We start from the raw sequence: 26,328 nt of genomic DNA on the forward strand, positions 1-26,328 counted from the left end.
CTCTGTAGTCCCTGGTCCATTCTGTCTCTATAGTCCCTTCACCATTCTGTCTCTATAGTCCCTGGCCCATTCTGTCTCTATAGTCCCTGTACCATTCTGTCTCTATAGTCCCTGGTCCATTCTCTCTCTGTAGTCCCTGTACCATTCTGTCTCTATAGTCCCTGGACCATTCTGTCTCTATAGTCCCTGGACCATTCTGTCTCTATAGTCCCTGTACCATTCTGTCTATAGTCCCTGTAACATTCTGTCTCTATAGTCCCTGGACCATTCTGTCTCTATAGTCCCTGGACCATTCTGTCTCTATAGCCCCTGGACCATTCTGTCTCTATAGTCCCTGTACCATTCTGTATCTATAGTCCCTGGACCTGAACCATTCTGTCTCTATAGTCCCTGTACCATTCTGTCTCTATAGTCCCTGTACCATTATGTCTCTATAGTCCCTGTACCATTCTGTCTCTATAGTCCCTGTACCATTCTGTCTCTATAGTCCCTGGTCCATTCTCTCTCTGTAGTCCCTGGTCCATTCTGTCTCTATAGTCCCTGTACCATTCTGTCTCTATAGTCCCCGTACCATTCTGTCTATGGTCCCTGTAACATTCTGTCTCTATAGTCCCTGGACCATTCTGTCTCTATAGTCCCTGGACCATTCTGTCTCTATAGTCCCTGTACCATTCTGTCTCTATAGTCCATGGACAATTCTGTCTCTATAGTCCCTGTACCATTCTGTCTCTATAGTCCCTGGACCATTCTGTCTCTATAGTCCCTGTACCATTCCGTCTCTATAGTCCCTGTACCATTCTGTCTCTATAGTCCCTGGACCTGAACCATTCTGTCTCAATAGTCCCTGTACCATTCTGTCTCTATAGTCCCTGGACCATTCTGTCTCTATATTCCCTGTACCATTCTGTCTCTACAGTCCCTGGACCTGAACCATTCTGTCTCTATAGTCCCTGGACCATTCTGTCTCTATAGTCCCTGTACCATTCTGTCTCTACAGTCCCTGGACCTGAACCATTCTGTCTCTGTAGTCCCTGTACCATTCTGTCTCTATAGCCCCTGGACCATTCTGTCTCTATAGCCCCTGGACCATTCTGTCTCTATAGTCCCTGGACCATTCTGTCTCTATAGTCCCTGTACCATTCTGTCTCTACAGTCCCTGGACCTGTACCATTCTGTCTCTATAGTCCCTGTACCATTCTGTCTCTATAGTCCCTGTACCATTCTGTCTCTATAGTCCCTGTACCATTCTGTCTCTATAGTCCCTGGACCATTCTGTCTCTATAGTCCCTGTACCATTCCGTCTCTATAGTCCCTGTACCATTCTGTCTCTATAGTCCCTGGACCTGAACCATTCTGTCTCTATAGTCCCTGGGCCATTCTGTCTCTATAGCCCCTGGACCATTCTGTCTCTATAGCCCCTGGACCATTCTGTCTCTATAGCCCCTGGACCATTCTGTCTCTATAGTCCCTGGACCATTCTGTCTCTATAGTCCCTGTACCATTCTGTCTCTATAGTCCCTGTTCCATTCTGTCTCTATAGTCCCTGTACCATTCTGTCTCTATAGTCCCTGTACCATTCTGTCTCTATAGTCCCTGGACCATTCTGTATCTATAGTCCCTGTACCATTCTGTCTCTATAGTCCCTGTACCATTCTGTCTCTATAGTCCCTGGACCTGAACCATTCTGTCTCTGTAGTCCCTGTACCATTCTGTCTCTATAGTCCCTGTACCATTCTGTCTCTATAGCCCCTGGACCATTCTGTCTCTATAGTCCCTGGTCCATTCTGTCTCTATAGCCCCTGGACCATTCTGTCTCTATAGTCCCTGTTCCATTCTGTCTCTATAGTCCCTGTCTATTCTGTCTCTATAGTCCCTGTACCATTCTGTCTCTATAGTCCCTGGTCCATTCTGTCTCTATAGTCCTTGGTCCATTCTGTCTCTACAGTCACTGGACCATTCTGTCTCTATTGTCCCTGGTCCATTCTGTCTCTACAGTCCCTGGAACATTCTGTCTCTACAGTCCCTGGACCATTCTGTCTCTATTGTCCCTGGACCATTCTGTCTCTATTGTCCCTGGTCCATTCTGTCTCTATTGTCCCTGGTCCATTCTGTCTCTACAGTCCCTCGACCATTCTGTCTCTATTGTCCCTGGAACATTCTGTCTCTTCTCACAGAACTGTCTCTACAGTCCCTGGACCATTCTGTCTCTATAGTCCCTGGACCATTCTGCCTCTTCTCACAGAACTGTCTCTACAGTCCTTGGACCATTCTGTCTCTGTAGTTCCTGTACCATTCTGTCTCTATAGTCCCTGCACCATTCTGTCTCTATAGTCCCTGGACGACTATTCTGTCTCTATAGTTCCTGTACCATTCTGTCTCTACAGTCCCTGGACCATTCTGTCTCTATTGTCCCTGGACCATTCTGTCTCTATTGTCCCTGGTCCATTCTGTCTCTATTGTCCCTGAACCATTCTGTCTCTATAGTCCCTGGACCATTCTGTCTCTATAGTCCCTGGACCATTCTGTCTCTATAGTCCTTGGTCCATTCTGTCTCTATAGTCCCTGTACCATTCTGTCTCTATAGTCCCTGGACCATTCTGTCTCTTTAGCCCCTGTACCATTCTGTCTCTATAGTCCTTGGACCATTCTGTCTCTATAGTCCTTGGTCCATTCTGTCTCTTTAGCCCCTGTACCATTCTGTCTCTATAGTCCCTGGACCATTCTGTCTCTATAGTCCTTGGTCCATTCTGTCTCTATAGTCCCTGGACCATTCTGTCTCTATAGTCCCTGGACCATTCTGTCTCTATAGTCCCTGGACCATTCTGTCTCTATAGTCCTTGGTCCATTCTGTCTCTATAGTCCCTGTACCATTCTGTCTCTATAGTCCCATGACCATTCTGTCTCTTTAGCCCCTGTACCATTCTGTCTCTATAGTCCCTGGACCATTCTGTCTCTATAGTCCTTGGTCCATTCTGTCTCTTTAGCCCCTGTACCATTCTGTCTCTATAGTCCCTGGACCATTCTGTCTCTATAGTCCCTGGACCATTCTGTCTCTATAGTCCCTGTACCATTCTGTCTCTATAGTCCCTGGACCATTCTGTCTCTATAGTCCTTGGTCCATTCTGTCTCTTTAGCCCCTGTACCATTCTGTCTCTATAGTCCCTGGACCATTCTGTCTCTATAGTCCCTGGACCATTCTGTCTCTATAGTCCTTGGTCCATTCTGTCTCTATAGCCCCTGGACCATTCTGCCTCTTCTAACCCATCTTCCATTCCAATCACTGACCTGTAAAGTACCTGTGAATATGTGTGTGTGTTTATCTGCGTGTCTAGAGGTCCAACTGCAGCACCTGGATTACTGAGGAGGAGTGGGTCAATGTTCTAGAGGTCCAACTGCAGCCTCTTCACCTGGATTACTGAGGAGGACTGGGTCAATGTTCTAGAGGTCCAACTGCAGCCTCTTCACCTGGATGACTGAGGAGGAGTGTGAGGACTGAGTCAATGTTCTAGAGGTCCAACTGCAGCCTCTTCACCTGGATGACTGAAGAGGATCGTGAGGACTGAGTCAATGTTCTAGAGGTCCAACTGCAGCCTCTTCACCTGGATGATTGAAGAGGATCGTGAGGACTGAGTCAATGTTCTAGAGGTCCCACTGCAGCCTCTTCACCAGGATGACTGAGGAGGAGCGTGAGGACTGGGTCAATGTTCTAGAGGTCCAACTCCAGCCTCTTCACCTGGATGACTGAGGAGGAGTGTGAGGACTGGGTCAATGTTCTAGAGGTCCCACTCCAGCCTCTTCACCTGGATGACTGAGGAGGAGTGTGAGGACTGGGTCAATGTTCTAGAGGTCCCACTCCATTCTCTTCACCTGGATGACTGAGGAGGACTGGGTCAATGTTCTAGAGGTCCCACTCCATTCTCTTCACCTGGATGACTGAGTAGGACTGGGTCAATGTTCTAGAGGTCCCACTCCATTCTCTTCACCTGGATGACTGAGGAGGACTGGGTCAATGTTCTAGAGGTCCCACTCCAGCCGCTTCACCAGGATGACTGAGGAGGAGTGTGAGGACTGGGTCAATGTTCTAGAGGTCCCACTGCAGCCTCTTCACCAGGATGACTGAGGAGGAGCGTGAGGACTGGGTCAATGTTCTAGAGGTCCAACTCCAGCCTCTTCACCTGGATGACTGAGGAGGAGTGTGAGGACTGGGTCAATGTTCTAGAGGTCCCACTCCAGCCTCTTCACCTGGATGACTGAGGAGGAGTGTGAGGACTGGGTCAATGTTCTAGAGGTCCCACTCCATTCTCTTCACCTGGATGACTGAGGAGGACTGGGTCAATGTTCTAGAGGTCCCACTCCATTCTCTTCACCTGGATGACTGAGTAGGACTGGGTCAATGTTCTAGAGGTCCCACTCCATTCTCTTCACCTGGATGACTGAGGAGGACTGGGTCAATGTTCTAGAGGTCCCACTCCAGCCGCTTCACCAGGATGACTGAGGAGGAGTGTGAGGACTGGGTCAATGTTCTAGAGGTCCCACTCCAGCCGCTTCACCAGGATGACTGAGGAGGAGTGTGAGGACTGGGTCAATGTTCTAGAGGTCCCACTCCAGCCTCTTCACCGGGATGACTGAGGAGGAGCGTGAGGACTGGGTCAATGTTCTAGAGGTCCCACTCCAGCCTCTTCACCTGGATGACTGAGGAGGAGTGTGAGGACTGGGTCAATGTTCTAGAGGTCCCACTCCAGCCTCTTCACCTGGATGACTGAGGAGGAGTGTGAGGACTGGGTCAATGTTCTAGAGGTCCCACTCCAGCCTCTACACCAGGATGACTGAGGAGGAGTGTGAGGACTGGGTCAATGTTCTCGAGGTCCCACTCCAGCCTCTTCACCAGGATGACTGAGGAGGAGCGTGAGGACTGGATCAATGTTCTAGAGGTCCCACTCCAGCCGCTTCACCAGGATGACTGAGGAGGAGCGTGAGGACTGGGTCAATGTTCTAGAGGTCCCACTCCAGCCTCTACTCCTGGATGACTGAGGAGGAGTGTGAGGACTGGGTCAATGTTCTAGAGGTCCAACTCCAGCCTCTACACCAGGATGACTGGGGAGGAGCGTGAGGACTGGGTCAATGTTCTAGAGGTCCCACTCCAGCCTCTACACCAGGATGACTGGGGAGGAGCGTGAGGACTGGGTCAATGTTCTATGCTTTGACCCAGACTCTAAGGGGTTCATTCAAATTTAAAACTATGCCTCTGATGCGTTTCTTCATCACCAACATGAAAGACAAGTTTAAATATAGTGACAGTTTGTTTCCCAACAGGAAAGACACGTTTAAATATAGTGACAGTTTGTTTCCCAACAGGAAAGACAAGTTTAAATATAGTGACAGTTTGTTTCCCAACAGGAAAGACAAGTTTAAATATAGTGACAGTTTGTTTCCCAACAGGAAAGACGTTTAAATGTAGTGACAGTTTGTTTCCCTCTTGGTGCATTTCTCCATCTGCTCCTGTGTCCTAAAATGGCCATTTCATTCATCCCAACAACAGTTACAGATTGTGGATGTGTTGAGTGATTACTGCATATTAACTTAAATAAACAGTCTTTATATGGATCGTCCCAAATCATATCTACAGAGGGGAAACTAAAGTGTTCATCAGTTGATACATAGTTGAATGTGAGGTCGATAGTCTGTAGACTGTCAACGAAGCTCAACTTGTGTTTCACTTTATTTGGATAGTTCCAAAGCACATCTGCCAATAGAGTATAATATACTGTATATAGTATATACATACACATGTATATATAGTTTAACCTTTAAAGGCAAAAGGCCTCCTGCAGGGACAGGGGCTGGGAATGAAAGATATAGACAAAACACACATCACAACAAGAGAGACAACACAACACTACATAAAGAGAGACCTAAAGACAACAACACAGCATGGCAGCAACACAACACTACATAAAGAGAGACCTAAGACAACACTACATAACGAGAGACCTAAAGACAACAACACAGCATGGCAGCAACACAACACAACATAAAGAGAGACAACACAACACTACATAAAGAGATACCTAAAGACAGCAACACAGCATGGCAGCAACACAACACTACATAAAGAGAGACCTAAAGACAACAACACAGCATGGCAGCAACACAACACTACATAAAGAGAGAACTAAAGGCAACAACACAGCATGGCAGCAACACAACACTACATAAAGAGAGACCGAAAGACAACAACACAGCATGGCAGCAACACAAAACTACATAAAGAGAGACCTAAAGACAACAACACAGCATGGCAGCAACACAACACTACATAAAGAGAGACCTAAAGACAACAACACAGCATGGCAGCAACACAACACTACATAAAGAGAGACCGAAGACAACAACATAGCCAGGCAGCAGCACATGACAACACAGCATTGTGGCAATACAACATAGCAACAACATGGTAGCAACACAACACTACATAAAGAGAGACCTAAAGACAACAACATAGCCAGGCAGCAACACAACACTACATAAAGAGAGACCGAAGACAACAACATAGCCAGGCAGCAGCACATGACAACACAGCATGGTGGCAATACAACATAACAACAACATGGTAGCAGCACAACATCGTAGCAGCACAAAAACATGGTACAAACATTATTGGGCACAGTCAACACCACAAAGGGCAAGAAGGTAGAGACAACAATACATCAGACAACAGCACAAAGGGAAAGAAGGTAGAGACAACAATACATCAGACAACACCACAAAGGGCAAGAAGGTAGAGACAACAATACATCAGACAACACCACAAAGGGCAAGAAGGTAGAGACAACAATACATCAGACACATTATCATCATCAATTAGAAGTACAGCTGGCAGCACACATCATCATCATCATCATCAATTAGAAGTACAGCTGGCAGCACACATCATCATCATCATCATCAATTAGAAGTACAGCTGACATCACACATCATCATCATCAATTAGAAGTACAACTGGCAGCACACATCATCATCATCATCAATTAGAAGTACAGATGACAGCACACATCATCATCAAATTAGAAGTACAGCTGGCAGCACACATCATCATCATCAATTAGAAGTACAACTGGCAGCACACATCATCATCATCATCAATTAGAAGTACAGCTGACAGCACACATCATCATCAATTAGAAGTTCAGCTGGCAGCACACATCATCATCAATTAGAAGTACAGCTGGCAGCACACATCATCATCATCAAGTAGAAGTAGAGCTGGCAGCACACATCATCATCATCAATTAGAAGTACAGCTGGCAGCACACATCATCATCATCAATTAGAAGTACAGCTGACAGCACACATCATCATCATCATCAATTTGAAGTACATCTGACAGCACACATCATCATCATCAATTAGAAGTACAGCTGACAGCACACATCATCATCATCATCTATTAGAAGTACAGATGACAGCACACATCATCATCATCAATTAGAAGTACAACTGGCAGCACACATCATCATCAAATTAGAAGTACAGCTGGCAGCACACATCATCATCATCATCAATTAGAAGTACAGCTGGCAGCACACATCATCATCATCAATTAGAAGTACAGCTGGCAGCACACATCATCATCATCAATTAGAAGTACAGCTGGCAGCACACATCATCATCATCATCAATTAGAAGTACAGCTGGCAGCACACATCATCATCAATTTGAAGTACAGCTGACAGCACACATCATCATCATCATCAATTAGAAGTACAGCTGACAGCACACATCATCATCATCATCAATTTGAAGTACATCTGACAGCACAAATCATCATCATCAATTAGAAGTACAGCTGACAGCACACATCATCATCATCATCAATTAGAAGTACATCTGACAGCACACATCATCATCATCAATTAGAAGTACAGATGACAGCACACATCATCATCAAATTAGAAGTACAGCTGGCAGCACACATCATCATCATCAATTAGAAGTACAGCTGGCAGCACACATCATCATCATCATCAATTAGAAGTACAGCTGGCAGCACACATCATCATCATCAATTAGAAGTACAGCTGGCAGCACACATCATCATCATCAATTAGAAGTACAGCTGACAGCACACATCATCATCATCATCAATTAGAAGTACAGCTGGCAGCACACATCATCATCAATTAGTAGTACAGCTGCACACTAACCAATCGTAATGCTTGTGGTAAATTTAGTTTGACTTTGGAAATCCCTATTGGGCTAGTTAGGAACCTTCTGTAAATTACACAATGTACATGGGACAATATGTTAAAATTCAAATAGCTCCAAATGTCAACGAATTTAAAACCTCAAACAAACTATACATTTATAATATGCATTTTGAAATATTGAAAGCATTTCATGAAAACTAAAAAGTGTGAAACATTAAACTATTGTCTCATTTACATGGTGTAATTTATTGACGGTCCCTCACTAGCCCCGGAGATAGGGTATCCAAAGTCAAAGCGGAAGCTAATTGGCAAAATATTTAGCAAACCTGCGAACACACTTGAGACGAGCATTTCTTAATGAACGAAATCTAAAATGAGGCCAAATCAGGAAGTGCAGTCTCCCTTTAAAACTAACTAATGTCCTCTACCTTTCAGATGAGCCAATCAGGACAGATGACAACAGCAGGCCATTGAAGCACTTAGAACAGCAGCAGCCAGTAGGAAATGGTAGTGAAGAGGATGATGTAGGAGACCCAGACACAGACCAGGGGCTGTGGAGGTCATGATGTAGGAGACACCGACACAGACCTGGAGCTGTGGAGGTCATGATGTAGGAGACCCAGACACAGACCTGGAGCTGTGCAGGTCATGATGTAGGAGACCCAGACACAGACCTGAAGCTGTGGAGGTCATGGTGCAGGAGACCCAGACACAGACCTGGAGCTGTGGAGGTCATGACCTGAAGCTGTGGAGGTCATGATGTAGGAGACCCAGACACAGACCTAGAGCTGTGGAGGTCATTATGAAGGAGACCCAGACACAGACCTGGAGCTGTGGAGGTCATGACCTGAAGCTGTGGAGGTCATGCTGTAGGAGACCCAGACACAGACCTGGAGCTGTGGAGGTCATGATGTATGAGACCCAGACACAGACCTGGAGCTGTGGAGGTCATGATGTAGGAGACCCAGACACAGACCTGGAGCTGTGGAGGTCATGATGTAGGAGACCCAGACACAGACCTGGAGCTGTGGAGGTCATGATGTAGGAGACCCAGACACAGACCTGGAGCTGTGGAGGTCATGATGTAGGAGACCCAGACACAGACCTGGTGCTGTGGAGGTCATGATGTAGGAGACCCAGACACAGACCTAGAGCTGTGGAGGTCATGATGTAGGAGACCCAGACACAGACCTGGAGCTGTGGAGGTCATGATGTAGGAGACCCAGACACAGACCTAGAACTGTGGAGGTCATGATGTAGGAGACCCAGACACAGACCTGGAGCTGTGGAGGTCATGATGTAGGAGACCCAGACACAGACCTGGAGCTGTGGAGGTCATGATGTAATAGGCCCAGACACAGACCTAGAGCTGTGGAGGTCATGATGTAGGAGACCCAGACACAGACCTAGAGCTGTGGAGGTCATGATGTAGGAGACCCAGACACAGACCTAGAACTGTGGAGGTCATGATGTAGGAGACCCAGACACAGACCTAGAACTGTGGAGGTCATGATGTAGGAGACCCAGACACAGACCTGGTGCTGTGGAGGTCATGATGTAGGAGACCCAGACACAGACATGGAGCTGTGGAGGTCATGATGTAGGAGACCCAGACACAGACTTGGAGCTGTGGAGGTCATGATGTAGGAGACCCAGACACAGACCTGGAGCTGTGGAGGTCATGATGTAGGAGACCCAGACACAGACCTAGAGCTGTGGAGGTCATGATGTAGGAGACCCAGACACAGACCTAGAGTTGTGGAGGTCATGATGTAGGAGACCCAGACACAGACCTAGAGCTGTGGAGGTCATGATGTAGGAGACCCAGACACAGACCTGGAGCTGTGGAGGTCATGATGTAGGAGACCCAGACACAGACCTAGAACTGTGGAGGTCATGATGTAGGAGACCCAGACACAGACCTGGTGCTGTGGAGGTCATGATGTAGGAGACCCAGACACAGACATGGAGCTGTGGAGGTCATGATGTAGGAGACCCAGACACAGACCTGGAGCTGTGGAGGTCATGATGTAGGAGACCCAGACACAGACCTGGAGCTGTGGAGGTCATGATGTAGGAGACCCAGACACAGACCTAGAGCTGTGGAGGTCATGATGTAGGAGACCCAGACACAGACCTAGAGTTGTGGAGGTCATGATGTAGGAGACCCAGACACAGACCTAGAGCTGTGGAGGTCATGATGTAGGAGACCCAGACACAGACCTGGAGCTGTGGAGGTCATGATGTAGGAGACCCAGACACAGACCTGGAGCTGTGGAGGTCATGATGTAGGAGACCCAGACACAGACCTGGAGCTGTGGTCATGATGTAGGAGACCCAGACACAGACCTGGAGCTGTGTAGGTTATGACAGTACTGTGCAGCCGTCTTCATCGACCTTGCCAAGGCATTTGACTCTGTCAATCACCATATTCTTATCGTCAGACTCAGTAGGCTCAGTTTTTCTGATGACTTCCTTGCCTGGTTCACCAACTACTTTGCAGGCAGAGTTCAGTGTGTCGGAGGGCATGCTGTCCGGTCCTCTGGCAGTCTCTATGGGGGTGCCACAGGGTGCAATTCTCGGGCCGACTCTTTTCTCTGTATATATCAATGATGTTGCTCTTGCTGCGGGCGATTCCCTGATCCACCTCTACGCAGGCGGCACCATTCTGTATACTTCCGGCCCGTCCTTGGACACTGTGCTATCTAACCTCCAAACGAGCTTCAATGCCATACAACACTCCTTCCGTGGCCTCCAACTGCTCTTAAACGCTAGTAAATCCAAATGCATGCTTTTCAACCGTTTGCTGCCTGCACCCGCATGCCCGACGAGCATCACCACCCTGGATGGTTCCGACCTTGAATACGTGGACATCTATAAGTACCTAGGTGTCTGGCTAGACTGTAAACTCTCCTTCCAGACTCATATCAAACATCTCCAATCGAAAATCAAATGAAGAGTCGGCTTTCTATTCCGCAACAAAGCCTCCTTCACTCACGCCGCCAAACTTACCCTAGTAAAACTGACTATCCTACCAATCCTAGACTTCGGCGACGTCATCTACAAAATAGCTTCCAACACTCTACTCAGCAAACTGGATGCAGTTTATCACAGTGCCATCCGTTTTGTCACTAAAGCACCTTATACCACCCACCAGTACAACCTGTATTCTCTAGTTGGCTGGCCCTCGCTACATATTCGTCGCCAGACCCACTGGTTCCAGGTCATCTACAAGTCCATGCTAGGTAAAGCTCCGCCTTATCTCAGTTCATTGGTCACGATGGCAACACCCACCCGTAGCACGCGCTCCAGCAGGTGTATCTCACTGATCATCCCTAAAGCCAACACCTCATTTGGCCGCCTTTTGTTCCAGTTCTCTGCTGCCTGTGACTGGAACGAATTGAGGGAGACTTTTATCTCCACCACCAACTTCAAACATCAGCTATCTGAGCAGTTAACCGATCGCTGCAGTGGTACATAGTCTATCGGTAAATAGCCCACCCAATTTTACCAACCTCATCCCCATACTGTTTTTATTTATTTACTTTTCTGCTCTTTTGCACACCAATATCTCTACCTGTACATGACCATCTGATCATTTATCACTCCAGTGTTAATCTGCAAAATTGTAATTATTTGACAACCTCCTCATGCCTTTTGCACACAATGTATATAGACTCTCTTTTTTCCACTGTCTTATTGACTTGTTTATTGTTTACTCCATGTGTAACTCTGTGTTGTCTGTTCACACTGCTATGCTTTATCTTGGCCAGGTCGCAGTTGCAAATGAGAACTTGTTCTCAACTAGCATACCTGGTTAAATAAAGGTGAAATATAAAAAATTATAAAAATGTAGGAGACCCAGACACAGACCTGGAGCTGTGACTGTCAGCCATTTATTGTCATGCAAAAGACTGTAGGTCTCAAGGCAAATGACCGTTAATTAGCATTAACATACAAGCCGCTGATGAGTTTTAATATCTACATTTTTTTAAAATTATAAATTAGTTAAATACACACCATCACAATAAATCCATTGTTTATTTTAGGCAGATCTAAATAAACATGTATTTCAGAAGAACAGAATATGAGTTGGCCTACTGAATGTTATCTGCGCCATGCCATAGGCTGTCGTCTTGTTCATTTAGCAGACAAGATATGCTTATAAGTCCTGTGCAATTGTTTGATATTATATGATTTTATAGTAAGAAGAATATAATTGAATTTAGATTTAAATAACAATAATATTTGTCTCATTCCAGAGCGAGTGCACATATGAAGTGTCTACGTAGACCATACAAGTGATCATGTGAAACAATTATTTATCAATTTTAGTTGTGAATGATACAAACCTTAGTAAAGCCAATTGTAAAGTATAGAATTGCATACAGTTGTAGAATGTATGCCAAGACACATTGTAAGAGCTATAAAGAGAGAGGGAGAGAGAACAGGCAGAACCTGATATGTAAATGAGCAGAGCAAATGAAACTAACTTTTGACGACCCGATGATCCTTCAGACTGTGTTTCTATTGAGAGATAAAAGGTAAGACGACGATTGTAATGTGTATTAATGTAGTTGATGATATTGTTATGTGTGTTCATATAGTTGATGATGTTGTTATGTGTATTAATATAGTTGATGATATTGTTATGTGTATTCATATAGTTGATGATATTGTTATGTGTATTCAGATAGTTGATGATATTGTTATGTGTATTCATATATTCATATAGTTGATGATATTGTTATGTGTGTTCATATAGTTGATGATATTGTTATGTGTATTCATATAGTTGATGATATTGTTGTGTATTCATATAGTTGATGATATTGTTGTGTGTATTCATATAGTTGATGATATTGTTGTGTGTATTCATATAGTTGATGATATTGTTATGTGTGTTCATATAGTTGAGGATATTGTTATGTGTGTTCATATAGTTGATGATATTGTTGTATATTCATATAGTTGATGATATTGTTATGTGTGTTCATAGAGTTGATGATATTGTTGTGTGTATTCATATAGTTATATAGTTGATGATATTGTTATGTGTGTTCATATAGTTGATGATATTGTTGTGTGTATAAATATAGTTGATGATATTGTTGTGTGTATTCATATAGTTGATGATATTGTTATGTGTATTCATATAGTTGATGATATTGTTATGTGTATAAATATAGTTGATGATATTGTTGTGTGTATTCATATAGTTGATGATATTGTTATGTGTATTCATATAGTTGATGATATTGTAATGTGTATTAATATAGTTGATGATATTTTTATGTTTATAAATATAGTAGATGATATTGTTATGCGTATTCATATAGTTGATGATATTGTTATGTGTATTCATATAGTTGATGATATTGTTATGTTTATTCATATAGTTGATGATATTGTTATGTGTATTCATATAGTTGATGATATTGTTATGTGTATTCATATAGTTGATGATATTGTTGTGTATTCATATAGTTGATGATATTGTTGTGTGTATTCATATAGTTGATGATATTGTTGTGTGTATTCATATAGTTGATGATATTGTTATGTGTATTCATATAGTAGATGATATTGTTATGCGTATTCATATAGTTGATGATATTGTTATGTGTATTCATATAGTTGATGATATTGTTATGTGTATTCATATAGTTGATGATATTGTTATGTGTGTTCATATAGTTGATGATATTGTTATGTGTATTCATATAGTTGATGATATTGTTATGTGTATTCATATAGTTGATGATATTGTTATGTGTGTTCATATAGTTGATGATATTGTTATGTGTATTCATATAGTTGATGATATTGTTATGTGTGTTCATATAGTTGATGATATTGTTATGTGTGTTCATATAGTTGATGATATTGTTATGTGTATTCATATAGTTGATGATATTGTTATGTGTATTCATATAGTTGATGATATTGTTATGTGTGTTCATATAGTTGATGATATTGTTATGTGTATTCATATAGTTGATGATATTGTTATGTGTATTCATATAGTTGATGATATTGTTATGTGTATTCATATAGTTGATGATATTGTTATGTGTATTCATATAGTAGATGATATTGTTATGCGTATTCATATAGTTGATGATATTGTTATGTGTATTCATATAGTTGATGATATTGTTATGTGTATTCATATAGTTGATGATATTGTTATGTGTATTCATATAGTTGATGATATTGTTATGTGTGTTCATATAGTTGATGATATTGTTGGTGGACAGTGTTATAATAGTCCTACTCTCCTAAAAATGCTTTTGACATTAATTAGATGTGTGGGGTGAATTTGTTCTGTGCCCATCTGTGTGCCCCAGGGTGATCACTCCTACACTATCTAGAATCTAAAAGGGTTCTTTGGCTGTCCCCATAGGATAAGCCTTTGTAGAACCCTTTTTGTTACTAGGTAGAACCCTTTTGGGTTCCATGAAGAACCCTTTCCACAGAGGGTTCTGCATAGAAGCCAGGAGAATTCTACCTGGAACCCAAAAGCATTCTCCTATGGGGACAGCCAGAGGACCTGTTTGGAACCCTTTAGTCTAAGAGTGTACTGTATCATGTGTCTATAGACCAGGGTGATCTCCTGCTGTATCATAGGTCTATAGACCAGGGTGATCTCCTACTGTATCATAGGTCTATAGACCAGGGTGATCTCCTACTGTATCATAGGTCTATAGACCAGGGTGATCTCCTACTGTATCATAGGTCTATAGACCAGGGTGATCTCCTACTGTATCATAGGTCTATAGACCAGGGTGATATCCTACCGCTTTTTACTCAGGGAGGTATTTTGTGTGAAAGAGAGACAAATAGATATTGTGGAAAGACTAACAACTTACACTTCCTCAAAACAGGTTGTGTGTATTCATTAGTGCCATTTAAAACTGTTGGCTGTGGAGTAAACTAATGAACACAACCCAGGTTGTTGCCTACGACTCGGCATGTTGATAGCTGCCTGATGCTGAAACCTGATTGTAGCCTGAGGGGTAAACTATGATACTAGCTAGATATACTGGTTTTCTAAAGTTAGCCAGATTCAGTTAGCTTCACATTCCAGCTCAGACCTCATCCATCAGAATATACAGAACAGAACATATCTCAATGTCTTGACATGTTCTGGTTGTGAATTCAGGCTACAAGGTGAGAATCCTGCCAGGGATTATTGTAAAGTGTGTAGATAAATTAAATGTAATGTTAGTATAGTGAATGGAAGTAAAACACTCCTAACAGTAGATCAATTAAATGTCTGGTGTAATGTTAGTATAGTGAATGACAGTAAAACACTCCTAACAGTAGATAAATTAAATGTCTGGTGTAATGTTAGTATAGTGAATGACAGTATAACACTCCTAACAGTAGATAAATTAAATGTGTGGTGTAATGTTAGTACAGTGAATGACAGTAAAACACTCCTAACAGTCTACTTCTACTGAGACAGGTTGGTGTCAGTTTAATCATACAACATGGAGCTGACTGGACGTGGTCAAGTCAAATTCAATATATCAACATTCATATATTATAGTTCTACATTTAACATTTCATGTGATAATGTAATTAAATCATAGTTCCACTATAGTGTAGTGATCCTCTACATTTCATATGATAATGTAATTGTACCATAGTTCCTCTACATTTCATATGATAATGTAATTGTATCATAGTTCCTCTACATTTCATATGGTAATGTAATTGTATCATAGGTCCTCTATAGTGTAGTGATCCTCTACATTTCATGTGATAATGTAATTGTATCATAGTTCCACTATAGTGTAGTGATCCTCTGCATTTCATATGATAATGTAATTGTATCATAGTTCCACTATAGTGTAGTGATCCTCTACATTTCATATGATAATGTAATTGTATCATAGTTCCACTATAGTGTAGTGATCCTCTACATTTCATATGATAATGTAATTGTACCATAGTTCCTCTATATTGTAGTGAAACTCACTATTGAGCCACGTCACAATTCCAACCAAGTTACCCAATTGATGCCAATGGCGCGATGCGTAGGTTGTTCACCTTTAACACATGCAACCTTGGTTCGATTCCCTGCCCCGCTGTTTGCTACATTGGTGTCTGAGACATGTTTTTGTGTGAGCCAGGTAACAATTCCCACCATGTGGGTTAACCCTATTGGTGCAATACGTAGGGTGTTGACCTCCCTGCCCGCTGTTTTCAACTATATTAACAGCACAGGCTGCCTGTAGGGTGTTGACCTCCCTGCCCGCTGTTTTCAACTATAGTAACAGCACAGGCTGCCCCACATTCGTTGAACAAAGAGACACAATAATAGGAGTGAAAGGATGTTAGGATAATATGAGTAAGTGTTGATTTAGAGTTGTCTTCTGGGTTCAGCCTTCTAGTTGCCTTCATCAACAGGTTGAAATGTAACTAATGACATCACAATGACATGTCCTCAGAGTTGGAAAGATCCTACATCTGAACACATTATTTAACATGGTGACATGGTGCTGCTAGTGATAGAAAACATTAAGAGACAGAATACAGGCGGTGGAGTTTGCACAAAGTTTACGTACAACAATATATTGAACTAGGTAGACTGAGCATAGAGCTAAAGGCTATAACCACGGGGAAGAAACTGTTCAGATTGGGGTCTATAACATCCAATCACAGAGGTTTACAGCAGCTGACAGTTGCAACTTCATTGCTAATAACTCAAACTTCCTTTTTCAGATAAAGACATCATCTCTGTACAGATGTAGGATCTGACTTTGATCACCCTGTTGCAGGAAAACTAAAACTTGCAGTGTATTTGATGTTTTAAAAGGCTTCTGAAGTTTGTCATTTCCACTTTCCACTTTAAAATGTTCATTATAATCCACATAATTTTTCTGCTGTCGTAAACTGTCTCAAATTAAGATCCTACATCTGTAGCAAAATACCTGTCTTTCATGTGTTCTCCTTTGACGATTTGACATCTTGTATTTACTGTTGTTTAGGCTGGTTGAATGAGTTGTCTATGAAAGCTACTTCATCTGCAAGAAAACAGGCATCTGCACCAGTGACTGTAAGTTATGTGATTTCCTCATATGAAATTAAAAGTATGTTGGTAGCCTACGCAGTTATAAAATGGCTGTTGAAACTGTGACACATATTTCTCAGTACATTAGAAGTCGGATAAATGTGTTGAGACGTAGGAAAGATGGGCAAACTCTCGTTGGTCTTGGCTTTCTACACACTATTATAAGGTTAGTCGATGTCAGACATTCAATAGTCAGAGTAGGTTGGAGTTATGATCACTTATCATGCTGACAAACCTGATGGTCTCTGTGAACTGATCTGAACAGGTTTAGACTGGTCATCTATGATATGTAGGTTATATACAGTACATTCTCTGTCCTGCTACTGGTAGGACTATAACATTATGTGAACTGATCTGAACAGGTTTAGACTGGTCATCTATGATGTGTAGGTTATATACACTACATTCTCTGTCCTGCTACTGGTAGGACTATAACATTATGTGAACTGATCTGAACAGGTTTAGACTGGTCATCTATGATATGTAGGCTGTAGCCGAGGGATAGACCTTGATCTGCATATCACTAACAAACTGCTATTATACATTATAACCTAGTCTACTTTACATAATATAACATCTACATATCACTAACAACCCACTACTATACATTATAACCTAGTCTACTTTACATAATATAACATCTACATATCACTTACAACCCACTACTATACATTATAACCTAGTCTACTTTACATAATATAACATATCACTAACAACCCACTACTATACATTATAACCTAGTCTACTTTACATAATATAACATCTACATATCACTAACAACCCACTACTATACATTATAACCTAGTCTACTTTACATAATATAACATCTACATATCACTAACAACCCACTACTATACATTATAACCTAGTCTACTTTACATAATATAACATCTACATATCACTAACAACCCACTACTATACATTATAACCTAGTCTACTTTACATAATATAACATCTACTTATCACTAACAACCCACTACTATACATTATAACCTAGTCTACTTTACATAATATAACATATCACTTACAACCCACTACTATACATTATAACCTAGTCTACTTTACATAATATAACGTCACTAACAACCCACTACTATACATTATAACCTAGTCTACTTTACATAATATAACGTCACTAACAACCCACTACTATACATTATAATCTAGTCTACTTTACAGAATATAACATCTCTTACTTGATGCAAATAAACTTTCTGAATGGATCAATGATTTCCCCCTCAGATCAATCATGTCCGTTTTATCCCTTCTGTCTACATTCTCAGATACATTTAGAAAATAACAGATTGAAAGACAATAAATAGCCACTTTTCATTAATAAAAATAAGTGTGAGACATGACCTTGTGTTGCTGTACTGTCTATAACTACCTTAACAGTAACTTATTATTATTATTATTATTATTATTGTTGCTGTACTGTCTATAACTACCTTAACAAACAGTGACTTATTTATATTATTATTATTATTATTATTATTATTATTATTGTTGCTGTACTGTCTATAACTACCTTAACAAACAGTGACTTATTATTATTATTATTATTATTGTTGTTGTACTGTCTATAACTACCTTAACAAACAGTGACTTATTATTATTATTATTGCTGTACTGTCTATAACTACCTTAACAAACTGTGACTTATTATTATTATTGTTGCTGTACTGTCTATAACTACCTTAACAAACAGTGACTTATTATTATTATTATTATTATTATTGTTGCTGTACTGTCTATAACTACCTTAACAAACAGTGACTTATTATTATTATTATTATTATTATTATTGTTGTTACTGTACTGTCTATAACTACCTTAACAAACAGTGACTTATTATTATTACAGACAGTTGCCATGGAGATGAAATGTCACAACTACATATTCATGTGATTGCATTAAATCACCTGATTGTTTCTATATGTCTGTTAGTAAATGTTTTATTTCTCAAAAGAGATAATGGATAAATGTGAACAATTGACATTCAGTAATTAGTTGTCACCATATTAACCACAACCAACATGTTGGATCTCTGTTTAGGGGTCAGTGCTCTAAAATGAGTCTCTCTGGGGAGAGAGAGGAGGAGGGCCCTGCCTCTAAAATGAGTCTCTCTGGGGAGAGAGAGGAGGGGGGCCCTGCCTCTAAAATGCATCTCTCTGGGGGACATGACACCAAAGCTAAGAGGTAAGATGACCATTTATAAAGAATTTATCGAGTTCATTAAAAAAATAAAGAGCTATCTTAAGATGAAACACTATATATCCATTGTTAATCAGGAATGGAATGTTCGTATCCTGTATATCTGACTGTGATATGTGGTTGTCTCACCTAGATATCTATATATCCATTATTTAACAGGAATGTTGGTATCCTGTATATTTGACTGTGATATGTGGTTGTCTCACCTTGATATCTTAAGATGAATGCACTTACTGTAAATCACTCTGGATAAGAGCATCTGCTAAATCAGGGGTTCTCAATCCGGGGTCTGTGGAGGTACTGTAGGGGTTCTCAATCCGCCCCCGGACATGCCCCCGGAGAAGGCAGAGTAACGACACCAGCCTTTTAGCGGGGCTGACAGACTGACTACAATGCTCGCGACGCTAAATGAATTTTGTTATTAAAAATGACACACTGCTGTCAGGATTTGGCCAGGGTTGTTCCGGGTTTTGGTCACTAGATGCCCCCATTGTGCTTTTTGACCTTATGTTTTTTCCCTTGTTCCCCATTATTATTTGCACCTGTACCTCGTTTCCCTGATTGTATTTAAACCCTTAGTTTCCCTCAGTTCTGTGCTCTGTGTTTGTATGTTAGCACCCAGCCCTAGTGTTCTGTGTTTTCCTGTCGATTCCGGTGGATGCTCTTGTGGAATTCTGTTTTTGTTTTTGAGTGTCTCTTGAGGCTTTTTTGTGCTATTCCTACCACCTTTTGGATTTGCCATTTTTGTATTTAAGGACTTCTCCTTTTTACTTTATTAAATACACCGTCTTAAGTACTGCTGTGTCTGCCTCATCTTCTGGGTTCTGCTGACTATTCGTGGCTCAGTTGGTTAAGTGACTGTTTCTCACTCCGGAGACCCAGGTTCGTAACCGGGTCCTGACAGAAACACAGAGCCAAAAATGAACCCAGAGGCAGCCAGTTCACAGGACCTTTTTGCCATGCTGTCCCACCACCAGGAGACTGTCCAACGCCACGAAGCCGCCCTGGTTCAGCCAGAGGCCTTAATGGCTAGACATTCTCATCTTCTGTCGGAGATGCTGACTTCCATTAAGCAAATATCTGATCGTCTTACCCCGGCAACAGTTCCCGTCCCAGTACCTCAGATTCACGTACCCATGGCAGTTAACCCCCTGGCTGAACCTCGTCTTCCACCTCCCCAACAGTTCTCAGGTGATCCAAGTGCTTGTAAAGGGTTTCTCACCCAATGTTCTCTCTCCTTTGAGCTACAACCCTCGTCGTTTCCCACCGACCGGTCTAAGATCGCTTATATCATCACCCTGCTGTCGGGAAAAGCCCTGGCCTGGGCTACTGCTGTGTGGGATGCCCATAGTTCCTGCTGTGACAGCTACTCTGCCTTTGCTGAGGAATTCAAACGAGTGTTTCAAGGCCCAAGCAGTGGTTCTGACTCAGCCAAACAGCTCCTGACTCTCCACCAAGGTTGGCGCAGTGTGACGGACTATGCCATCCAGTTCCGCACGGTGGCAGCAGCAAGTGGCTGGAACAACGAGGCGCTCACGGTGTGCTTTCTGAAAGGCCTTTCCGACACTATCCAAGATGAACTGGCCACTCGGGAACCACCGGACAATCTCGAGTCCCTGATCAAGTTGGCCTCACGCATTGACCAGCGTCTGAGAGAGAGAGAACTCAACCGTAGACCTCTAGCCCCTATCAGTCCCAGCTTCGAGTCCCCACCTTTATCCTCGCTGGCTCCATCGGAACCCATGCAGATTGGACGCATCTCCCAGGCTGAGAGAGACCGCCGGATGAGGGAGCGACGCTGTCTATATTGCGGCAAACCGGGCCATTTCCGTTCCACGTGTCCCGGGCTCCAGGGAAACGCTCTGTCCCGTACAGACCGGGGGAACTGTAACGGGAAACATAACCTCCTCCCATCCGTCCAACTCCCGTCTGCTCATTCCAGTCACCCTCTCCTGGGACAACCACAAGCTTCACCTTCAAGCCTTGGTAGACTCTGGAGCCGCAGGTAACTTCATGGATGGTGTCTGGGCGAAGGAGAATGGCGTTCCCTCTGAACCTCTAAGTGAACCCATGAGGGTCACTACATTGGATGGAAGCCCTTTGGGATCTGGACTTGTCACTCATGTCACTACCTCCTTGCGACTTTCAGTTTCACAACACCAGGAATTGATGAACTTTCATTTGATCTCCTGTTCCGAGTTCCCTCTCATCCTTGGATACCCCTGGCTTCACAGCCATAACCCTCACATCGACTGGTCTGTGGGCACTATCAAGCAGTGGGGTCCTACGTGCCAAGCTACTTGTATTTTCCAGAATTCCCCGAGTTCTACTCCCGAGTCTTTAGAATCCATCGACCTGACCCAAGTTCCCGAGTGTTACCATGACCTCAAACTGGTGTTTAGCAAACAGAGGGCCACCATGCTACCACCCCATAGACCTTACGATTGCCCCATCGACCTGTTTCCGGGCACTTGCCCCCCCAGGGGTCGGATCTTTTCCCTATCTCCACCCGAACGAGCTGCTATGGATACCTACATCAAGGACGCTGTTACGAATCCCTTTTGGCCCGACAGTCTAGGGGGGATGGTAATGAGACTCGTAACATAACTCATGCAAATTATTATTGTGACAAAGGAAAAGTGTGAACGAAATAAGCACGACAACTGAAATCTACCGTCAAACTCTAGGTTTATTTATAAACACACGGTAATGGGGGGAGCAGGAAAAGGGGCTGAGCTGGACCCAAGGAAAGAAACAATAAGTATTCAAAAACACCCCTAAGCTAGACTAGCCTACTTTAACAACAGCTAACTAACTAACCAAAAATACAGTGGGTGGTCCGCCCAGTTCTAACTAGTGTATTTAACAAAGTTCACCTACGGGTAGTGTATGCCCATGGGCGACTTGTCTTGGTTTCCCCCTTTTCCACCAGCAATCAAACACAAACACCATAACCAAAAACAATACTCACAGGTGATGACAAAGTGCTATGAGGTGCTTAAACAAAAGAGAGGTTACGACACAAAGCGAGAGTGAAACACAGAGACCTACAGACATGGCATTTACAGAGAGATTGAGCTGAGCTGGGCTCCAGAACAAACAAATGATGGGGTTTTTAAACCATGGGGAAAGAACTGTGATAGGTTTAGGAAATATGAGGAGGTGTGTCTTCTGATTGATGATTGATTGTTGACTGATTGGGGAGTGATGATTTTCACCTGTGAGGGGAGAAGGAGAGAAAAGAAACACACACACAGGATACACACACACACACAGGATAACTGTATCCGTAACAACGCTCTGGAAGCAGGCCTCATGCGTCCATCCACCTCCCCGGCGGGAGCAGGGTTTTTCTTTGTGGCCAAGAAAGACGGTGGATTACGTCCTTGCATCGACTACCGGGGACTCAATGCCATAACCGTCCGTAACCGTTACCCGCTACCCCTTATGGCCACAGCCTTCGAGCTGCTCCAGGAAGCAGTTGTTTTCACTAAGCTTGACCTGCGGAACGCATACCATCTTGTGCGGATCAGACCTGGTGACGAGTGGAAGACCGCTTTCAACACGCCTACTGGTCACTATGAATACTTGGTGATGCCCTTCGGCCTGACCAACGCCCCAGCGGTGTTCCAAGCGCTCATAAACGATGTGCTTAGGGATATGCTTAACATATTTGTGTTCGTTTACTTGGATGACATCCTCATCTTTTCGAGCTCCCTTCAAGAACACACTAAGCATGTCAGACAAGTACTCAAACGCCTCCTGGACAGCCATCTGTACGTTAAGCCGGAAAAATGTGAATTCCATTCATCCCGAGTACAATTCCTGGGATTTGTAGTGGAACCCGGTCGAGTCCAAATGGACCCCAGGAAGGTAGGGGCGGTAGCGGATTGGCCCACCCCAAATCCGTTAAGGAAGTTCAGCGTTTCCTGGGCTTCACAAACTTTTACCGCAAGTTCATCAAGAACTTCAGCTTGGTGGCAGCCCCTCTCTCAGCTTTAACCAAGGGTGGCAATGCAAGGTTTTTGTGGGGAAGAGAAGCTGAGACGGCCTTCCAAGGACTCAAGCAGCGCGTTCTCTCTGCTCCCATCCTGATACTACCGACTACGGATGAACCATTTGTGGTGGAGGTAGACGCATCAGAGGTTGGTGTTGGAGCTGTCCTGTCTCAGAGGGGTGAAGACAAGAAGCTTCATCCGTGCGCTTTCTTCTCACACCGGCTTACCCCGACTGAGAGGAACTACGATGTGGGGGATCGTGAACTCCTAGCGGTTAAGATGGCATTGAAGGAATGGAGACACTGGCTCGAGGGGGCTTCTCACCCGTTTCAAGTGCTTACGGACCACAAAAATCTGGAGTATATCCAGCAGGCGAAGCGGTTGAACTCTAGACAAGCTAGATGGTCTCTTTTCTTCAATCGATTCCAGTTTATCCTCACCTATCGGCCCGGGTCGAAGAATCTCAAACCGGATGCCCTGTCCCGAGTCTACGCTCCTGCCATTCGAGATGACACGGACATGCCTGTCCTTCCTGCTGCTAAGATTGTGGCTCCGATCTCGTGGCAAGTTGAGGATACCGTGAGACGTGCTCAAGCTAGCGAACCGGACCCGAAAGGAGGTCCTGCCAATCGGTTGTTTGTCCCCAAGGCAGTGAGGACTCAGGTCCTTCTGTGGGGGCACTCCTCTCGCCTCACCTGTCATCCGGGCGTAGGTCGCACCTTGGAGTTCATCCAGCGTAAGTTCTGGTGGCCTACCATAAGAGAAGACGTTGCCACTTTCGTCAATGCCTGTCCCGTGTGCTGCCAGGGCAAATCTTCTCACCTCTGCCCTCAAGGACTCCTTCACCTGTTCCCCACAGACCCTGGTCCCATATCTCATTGGACTTTATTACTGGACTTCCTCCATCCCATGGCAATACTACTATCCTAGTCATAATCGACAGGTTTTCAATGGCGGCCAGGTTCGTCCCTCTGACTAAGTTACCTTCTGCCAAGGAAACGGCTGAGTTGGTAATTAATCATGTGTTCCGAGTCTTCGGCATTCCTCAAGATATGGTTTCTGACAGAGGTCCCCAGTTCGCCTCAAGGTTTTGGAAGGCCTTCTGCCAACTCATGGGGGCTTCTGCCAGTCTATCTTCAGGGTACCATCCGGAGTCCAACGGCCAAACAGAGAGGATGAATCAAGAGCTGGAAACCACCCTCCGATGTATGACTCGTGACAACCCGTCCACATGGTCATCCTTTATTGTTTGGGCCGAATACGCGCACAACACCTTGCGCTCCTCCTCCACTGGTATGTCCCCGCACGAGTGTCAGTTTGGCTATGCTCCTCCATTGTTCCCGGACCAGGAGGCAGAAGTCAGAGTGCCTTCAGCCTTGAAGTTCGTCAGACGCTGTCGGCTTATGTGGAGGAAGACCCGTCTTAATCTTATGCGTTCCTCACAGAGGTACCAACAACAAGTCAACAGACGTCGCCGTCCCGGGCCTACCCTGCGCCCCGGCCAGAGAGTCTGGCTCTCCACAAGAGACTTAACCCCTACGGGTGGAGTCTCGCAAGCTGTCCCAAAAATACATCGGTCCCTTCAAGGTTGCCAGGAGAGTTAACCCAGTTTCTTATCGCCTACACTTACCCAGATCCCTTAAGATTAATCCCACATTTCACATTTCATTGTTAAAACCTGTTGTTTTTTCTCCCCTTGTCCCGGCAGACAGACCTCCCCCTCCGCCTCGTGTCATTGGAGGCCAGCCGGCTTATACCGTCCATCGGATACTGGATTCCCGCCGGGTGCAGCGGTCCTGGCAGTATCTGGTGGACTGGGAAGGCTACGGTCCCGAGGAGCGCTCCTGGGTTCCTGCCAAAGACATCCTGGATCCTGACCTCATTCGTCAGTTCAGGGCCCTCCACCCTGAGAGAGCTGGTAGGAACGTCAGGAGCCGTTCCTAGGGGGGGGGGATTCTGTCAGGATTTGGCCAGGGTTGTTCCGGGTTTTGGTCACTAGATGCCCCCATTGTGCTTTTTGACCTTATGTTTTTTCCCTTGTTCCCCATTATTATTTGCACCTGTACCTCGTTTTCCCTGATTGTATTTAAACCCTTAGTTCCCCTCAGTTCTGTGCTCTGTGTTTGTATGTTAGCACCCAGCCCTAGTGTTCTGTGTTTTCCTGTCAATTCCGGTGGATGCTCTTGTGGAATTCTGTTTTTGTTTTTGAGTATCTCTTGAGGCTTTTTTGTGCTATTCCTACCACCTTTTGGATTTGCCATTTTTGTATTTAAGGACTTCTCCTTTTTACTTTATTAAATACACCGTCTTAAGTACTGCTGTGTCTGCCTCATCTTCTGGGTTCTGCTGACTATTCGTGGCTCAGTTGGTTAAGTGACTGTTTCTCACTCCGGAGACCCAGGTTCGTAACCGGGTCCTGACAACTGCTCTCGCGCGTTAACTAACTTCTGGAAGTCAGTTCGATTTGTGATGCAGTTCGCGCTGCATCTCCTCATTGGTTTATAGAAGTACCCTCATTTTGCAAAAAAAAACCACAACTTAACATAAACATAACTTCTACAATAAATGCTAATTTACGAACATTTCTGAAAATGTCTGAACATGAATATATAGCTTTTTGGAATGAAACTCTTCTTATGTTTCCCCATCTGAGCTCAGAGTAGATGAGAGATGTAATGTTTGTCTCTGTTGTGTTGAAGACCAATCCAGCAGGAGAGACCAGCCTCCCCTGTTCCCAGCTGTGTGTCCATGAAGAGTGACTGGTCTATGGAACCTCCTCTAAACTTTAGAGAGGAAGACTTTTCTACTGAACAAATGTAAGAAGAAC

General features: G+C 43.7%; 1 protein-coding gene across 2 annotated transcripts; it reads left to right on the top strand.

Annotated features, from left to right (window-relative positions):
- The first annotated feature begins 11,926 nt into the window (after positions 1 to 11,926).
- Positions 11,927 to 26,311, top strand: LOC135530543 (chromobox protein homolog 5-like). 2 transcript variants are annotated; one of them, XR_010453864.1, is made up of 4 exons: positions 11,927 to 12,751; positions 17,207 to 17,274; positions 19,345 to 19,488; positions 26,201 to 26,311. XR_010453864.1 is itself a non-coding variant. In XM_064958844.1 (4 exons), exons 3-4 carry the CDS (start codon positions 19,470 to 19,472, stop codon positions 25,443 to 25,445), a joined length of 255 nt encoding a protein of 84 aa, XP_064814916.1. In that variant the 5' UTR covers positions 11,927 to 12,751; positions 17,207 to 17,274; positions 19,345 to 19,469; the 3' UTR covers positions 25,446 to 25,772. The 2 variants fall into 2 exon arrangements, 1 of the variants encoding a protein (XP_064814916.1); XM_064958844.1 differs by lacking the exon at positions 26,201 to 26,311 and adding an exon at positions 25,210 to 25,772.
- The last annotated feature ends 17 nt before the right edge of the window (positions 26,312 to 26,328 follow it).

This window comes from Oncorhynchus masou, unplaced genomic scaffold, assembly GCF_036934945.1.
Source record: "Oncorhynchus masou masou isolate Uvic2021 unplaced genomic scaffold, UVic_Omas_1.1 unplaced_scaffold_1375, whole genome shotgun sequence".
Lineage (NCBI taxonomy): Eukaryota > Metazoa > Chordata > Actinopteri > Salmoniformes > Salmonidae > Oncorhynchus > Oncorhynchus masou.